The sequence below is a fragment of the Copadichromis virginalis genome, linkage group LG6, assembly GCF_057382275.1.
Source record: "Copadichromis virginalis isolate Kocher_CV1m ecotype Utaka linkage group LG6, C_Virginalis_male_GT1.1, whole genome shotgun sequence".
Taxonomy (NCBI): Eukaryota; Metazoa; Chordata; class Actinopteri; order Cichliformes; family Cichlidae; genus Copadichromis; species Copadichromis virginalis.
This window is the reverse complement of record NC_140623.1, coordinates 9856758-9862506: the sequence shown is the minus strand read 5'-3', so window position 1 is coordinate 9862506 and position 5749 is coordinate 9856758. Positions and strand designations below refer to the sequence as shown.

Sequence of the window (5749 nt, the reverse complement as noted above, 5' to 3'; positions counted from 1 at the left end):
TTCAGGGCTGTTGTAAGCCCTGTATGCTTCAAGATCCTAGCAACGCCCTCGCCAGCAGCAGCAAACTGATATGGACCAGTTTATGCCTTTTATTCGGTTGTAAACTCTGATATACTTTTATAATTAACCTTTGGGTGACTGCACAAAGACTGAGAGGGGATGACAGAGAGGGAGACAGATGGAGGAACTCAGCACATATAAGAAACGGGTAAGAGTGGACATGAAGTCAAAGTCAGGGACATGTCCGATAATAAAGACCTTCCACCTGGCTACATATATGTCACTTCTGCTTTGCCCACATTCATCTATGGTGATCGCTCATAACTAAGCAGGGTGCTATGCTCTTATCAAACGATGCTCTTAAAATAATTATTACAAGAATATATTTTTCGTTATTGTTTTAGTTGAATATAAAATGTTTGTGTGTGATTGTCAGTACAAAGAGGAAGCGCGGACAGAGAGACTGGAACTAACAGAGATCAGGTGGATTTTTCACACAATCTACATGCATTAAATGGATGCGTTGTGTGCTTTTCAGTAGCACTCTGCTATTAATGTGAATAATAGCATTTAGCAGCATTCACATCACTGTAAACTTGAACAGGATGAATGCTACTATACTGATGTGACAGACTACAAATCTGTTCTCCACTCTCTGAATTGGTGTACACGAGTCTCTGTGCTGAGTCTGCTCAACAAAGTGTTTGGGTTTGCATGAATTCAAAAGCTGTCATTTAAAACCAGCTCTATTACCAGTTTGCTTCTTGTGCAGGTGGAGTCGCAGGGGGATTTTGAACTGTCTGTATTGTATAATGGTACTTTAAATACTTGATGATTTGGTGGACTGGCCTCTATGTGGTTAAGAGACTGAAACAATGCCGTGCAGGTTTCTCCTCTGATCTGCTTTTTCTTAAACTGTTTTTGAAATTTACTGGTCAACATGACTGTGCCATTGCATCGGGTTTTAAACTAAAGTGACCACCGTAAAGCTGATGTATTATATTAAAATCTGTTATTCTTAGACACTGCTGTAAGCCATCCAAAAATTACATTTCTTTTGAAGGCAACACTAAAAGCATGACATTAAGACTGAGCTGAGCCCTCCTAAAGGTTTGATGCTGGAGTCGCCCCTGATTGAGTGCTTCTCACACATTTATGATTTTGAACAATTTACAGAAAATAATATCAACAGTAAGTACTTTTAAAGATTAAACATATAATAATAGTTGCTAAATTCATGCAAGTCAAATAACTGATTGATCAACTACAGAAACAAAATTTTATTTCATGTGTTTCATGAGCACAAATCTTCATCTGTAAAAAAACAACTAAAGATGTCAGATAATTGTAGTGAAGTTAAATGTACCAATTTCCACTTAGAAGCAGCGGAGAAGAAGCCACAAATGTGATGGAAAGACCAAATAAAATAAAATAAAGTACAAATTCCTTACATTTGTACTTTACTGTAGTAATTGTACTTAATATCATCTGGCAAAAAGGACCCAACAACCTTCATGCAAACTTCACAGTTTCTGAACAACTGAATGATCTACTTGACGCCTGAAACTACATTGAAAACACACATGACATATTTATATTTTAACAATCGAAAGTTCACATGTAGAAACAATTCACACCGAAGCAGTTTCTTGCAGAGCGGACTGTTTATTTTGAATGTTATTTTAATTTTATTATTTTCCATTACTCCGTGTAATGACTTGATTTATCCAACCAATGTAAGAGCAGACCTTCAGAGAAATAGTTGGTCCGGTACAGGCAGGTTCACAACCACCAACATGCACACCATGAATCTTGTTGTTTTTGGCCATCACTCCACCACCAGAATCACCCTGAGAGAGAAAACATAAATATTTTGTACCAAAACATCTGATAATGATACAGATAAAATGTTGGCAGCATGGTAACTCACCTTACATATGTCCACTCGAGGTTCTTTGTAACACATCGTGTTTCCATTTGGCCATAAGAATGCTGAATTACATGGATGGAGGTTAAGCTCACACTCAACAACATGCATCTTTGCACACTGGAGATGAGGCGGTTCATCAGGGACTAGAGAAAAAAGGAAAATAACAAAAGCTACTGCATGTTTCATGCAAGGAAATCAGATATTGAAAGAAACATGCTTTGCCTCATTTCTGGAACAAAATGTGTTCTTTAAAAGAAGCTGAGCAGCATTTAAAAAGGAGGGAAATTGACAGTATATCCACAAAAAAATGAAATAAATACTTTATGTCATCACAGTTTTCAAATAAAATGAAAAAGTAACTATAACAGGCACACAAGACAAAATCAAAGTATAATATAAACTAAAAAATTGTGAAATAATCAAAACAATACTGGTCTTACGTTTGTTGTAGTTTACATCAACCGTATAGCCACCATGGCCTGCAATCTGAATGACATCCATCCTACAAATTAAAAAATAAATAAAATTCCATCTCCATGTCTGCAGGCTGAGTATTTCCAGTTCACTCTAAGTCAGCTAATCTTTTCAGATTCAAACATTTTATTAAAACATTACATTTCCTTCCATTTCCTCATGCTCGTGTTTTATTGTCAGTTATTATAGATCATGGATGTAGCTCCTAAGCAGGTACCTAAAATCAAAACCAGAACCCTCTGCTCAATATTCAAGTCTCAGTTACATTATTGTTAATAAAGAAGCTCTGCAGTCACTAATGGGGGTTTGTAACTTCAGAAGCATGATGTCATTTTGTTCATAGACTACAGATGTTGCTACATTTTTTTGCTCTTCCTGGAAGTTTAAAAAACCAACCAACTAAACAAGAAAAATACATATTATGTCAACATATTAAGGAATTCCAGAATTCAAACTTTACACTTAAAAGGTTACTCAAAACTCACTTTTTGCGACATTTAGGGAAGACAACAGGCTTAATCTTATTCTCTGGTGGGTCGATTTTCAGAAGCATGATGTCATGTTTTCCTGTTTGGTCCTCAAAGATTTTGTGATCAATAATTGTCACCATTCTTCCTGGACCTGGATGAATTCCTACATATGCAGACATAGTCCTAAACAATGGAAATGGTAAAAGAACAAAATACCAGTAATGATTTTTGTCTCTGGACTGGTTTTTTTAAAATATGTGAAACAGTCATTTCTCACCATCCAGGTTGATCTTTCCAGCAGTGAGCTGCAGTTAGAACCCACTGGCTGTGGATCAGAGAGCCGCCACATAGATGATGGTAATGTGTTCCATGGGTCAGAGTTATGTGCACGTGATACAGACGATCATTTTTCTCACAGCTATGGTCGTGAAAGATTCTCTTGTGCAAATCCACCTCTGTGCACACCGTGAAACCTGAGAGAAGAGTAATATACTTACAGATGGTTGGCTTACCACCTGAACAACATATTGTGCAGCAACTATACTCGCAGTCCCAATTGTTCTGTTTCACAAACTCTTTGCCTTTTTCAGTGATATAGATGCAAAGCTCAGTGACAGTTATTTATTTGCTTCAGTAGCTCATTAGGGTCTGTCTCAAACTTTTTATAAAAGCAGTATTAAAAAAGCATGAAGCATCAGTTGTTCAGTTAATGTGATATTGGCTCACTTGATATAACAATTTCTTTTCTTTTATTTGTCTTGTACATATCGTTATTGCACTTCCATAAGTGACAACATTGAACACCGATGTTTGACAGAAACGAATCCACAATGTCTCATTCACTCAGTACAAAACCTTGAGGCTGTTTTCCTGCCTTAGTGAACAAAGATATGAAATGCTATTTGATTATGAGTAAGCTCAAAATGAAGTTCATTGTTCTGTGACATACAGCTGTCTTACAGCCTTAAAACTTTTTGTGTGGGCCTCTTTCAGTGGTCACTTATTGCACTCTTAGTTGTTAATACTCAATATTCAGTTTTTCCCCATGCAGGTTAATCAGTCATGTTTGCATGGTTGTAAAATAAACATATTCATTGTTAATTATTGATAATCAATAAGTACATAACCTAAGAAGTTGTTTCACATCCTCCTGAATCATATCTTGATATTGTTACCTTTTTAATAATAGCACAACTTTAATCAATTGAATTCTTTCACCTCAGGTGTCTATTTCCAAATCCACTCTAAGCTTCTTCAGAGCGGTTGGTGTGTGTGTGTCCAGGTGGCAAAGACCTTAAGGTCAGATTTGTGATATTTGGCTGTATAAATTAAAATATGCATACTATGTGATGTGATTGCAGAGAGATTCAGATGGTGCAAGAGGAGATTTAATGGTTCATTACCTGGACACAATTTAAACTACCATTTATCACAACTACCACCACCATTGTCATGAACCGAAGTTCCGAGCGCAGGCAGGACCCAGTAGCAGAACACACACACTAGGGAATGAGCGAATAAAGAAAGTAATTTTTTATTGAAACTAAAGGTGTCCCGTGAGGGTAGCCAGAAAAACAACGGGTGAAACCAGACGAAACCGAGGGACCGCACAGGGAACGCCGAGAGCGGGGCTGTGAGAGGCTGTAAAACAAAAAGAGAGACAGATTACTGGGGTGCGGAAAAAAGGCAGCATACGAGGGAAGGTGGAGTGTGCGTCTCACGGTGATAGCCGGGCCGAGTGAACCAGAGGGGGGTGGAGCTCCAAAAGGGGTCGAGACGGCGAAGCTGAATGTGAACCGAATCTCAGGCGGACAGGTGGACAGGCAGGTGGCTCAAAAACACGCCGAGTTGTGATCGCTGAGAGGCGACTACGGACTGGCGTGGAGCAGCAGGTAGGGCAGGATTAAATAGTCCACCTGGTGATCGCCTGGGATGGGATGCAGGTGTGGGGTTAGCAGCCACGCTCGTGGGCGTGGACATCCCAGCAGCACCCCGGACGCCGGGCCGCGGACCATGACAACCATCACCCAGGACCTGAAGTGGGAGCCCACCATCACCTCCGTCATTAAGAAAGCCCAGCAGAGGATGTACTTCCTGAGGCAGCTGAAGAAATTCAACCTGCCAACACGGACGATGACGCAATTCTACACTGCAATCATCGAGTCCATCCTCACCTCCTCCATCACTGTGTGGTACGCTGGAGCCACTATCAGGGACAAACAGAGACTGCAGCGTGTTGTGCGCTCTGCTGAGAAGGTGATTGGCTGCAGACTCCCATCTCTGCAGGACCTGTACACCTCCAGGACACTGGGGCGTGCAGCTCGGATCACAGCTGACCCTTCTCACCCTGGACACAGTCTGTTTGACCTGCTCCCCTCAGGCAGGAGGCTCCGGTCCATTCGCACCAAAACCTCTCGCCATAAGAACAGTTTCTTCCCCTCTGCTGTCGGACACATGAACAATAACCGTATGACTGTTCCCACCACTAACACATGACCCTACGCTGTGTTCACTGCATCATTCCATGTTTGGCACTGATCACCACCTGCACTCATGTATATATCATGTATATATCTATCTACTTAGCACTTTTAATTCTTACTCTTATTTTTATTTTCATGTCTATTTAAACGTAATTTATAACAGTATGTTTGCACTGAAGCACCGCAGCAATTTCCTAATGTTGTAAACCTGCTCAACATTTGGCAATAAAACCCTTTCTGATTTCTGAACTAGCTTGTAGCAGTATTTCTCTCTTTCTCTTTCTTTCCCACACATGCATGAGCGTGCAGTGGCGTGTGAGCACCTACAGAGTTAGTTTTTCGAATATATTTCAAATATGGACCCAAATGCAGAACTCAGGAGACAAAGGATG

General features: G+C 40.0%; 1 protein-coding gene across 2 annotated transcripts; it reads right to left on the bottom strand.

Moving 5' to 3' along the window:
- Positions 1-1662: 1662 nt before the first annotated feature.
- On the bottom strand, positions 1663-4287 carry LOC146707190 (serine protease 1-like). 2 transcript variants are annotated; one of them, XM_085458540.1, is made up of 5 exons: positions 3152-4287; positions 2890-3057; positions 2371-2432; positions 1931-2073; positions 1663-1850 (listed from the first exon to the last, which is right to left on the bottom strand). In XM_085458540.1, exons 2-5 carry the CDS (start codon positions 3051-3053, stop codon positions 1692-1694), a joined length of 528 nt encoding a protein of 175 aa, XP_085314666.1. In that variant the 5' UTR covers positions 3054-3057; positions 3152-4287; the 3' UTR covers positions 1663-1691. The 2 variants fall into 2 exon arrangements, with proteins under 2 accessions (XP_085314666.1, XP_085314667.1); XM_085458541.1 differs by having other exon boundaries at positions 2890-4287.
- Between the last annotated feature and the right edge of the window lie 1462 nt (positions 4288-5749).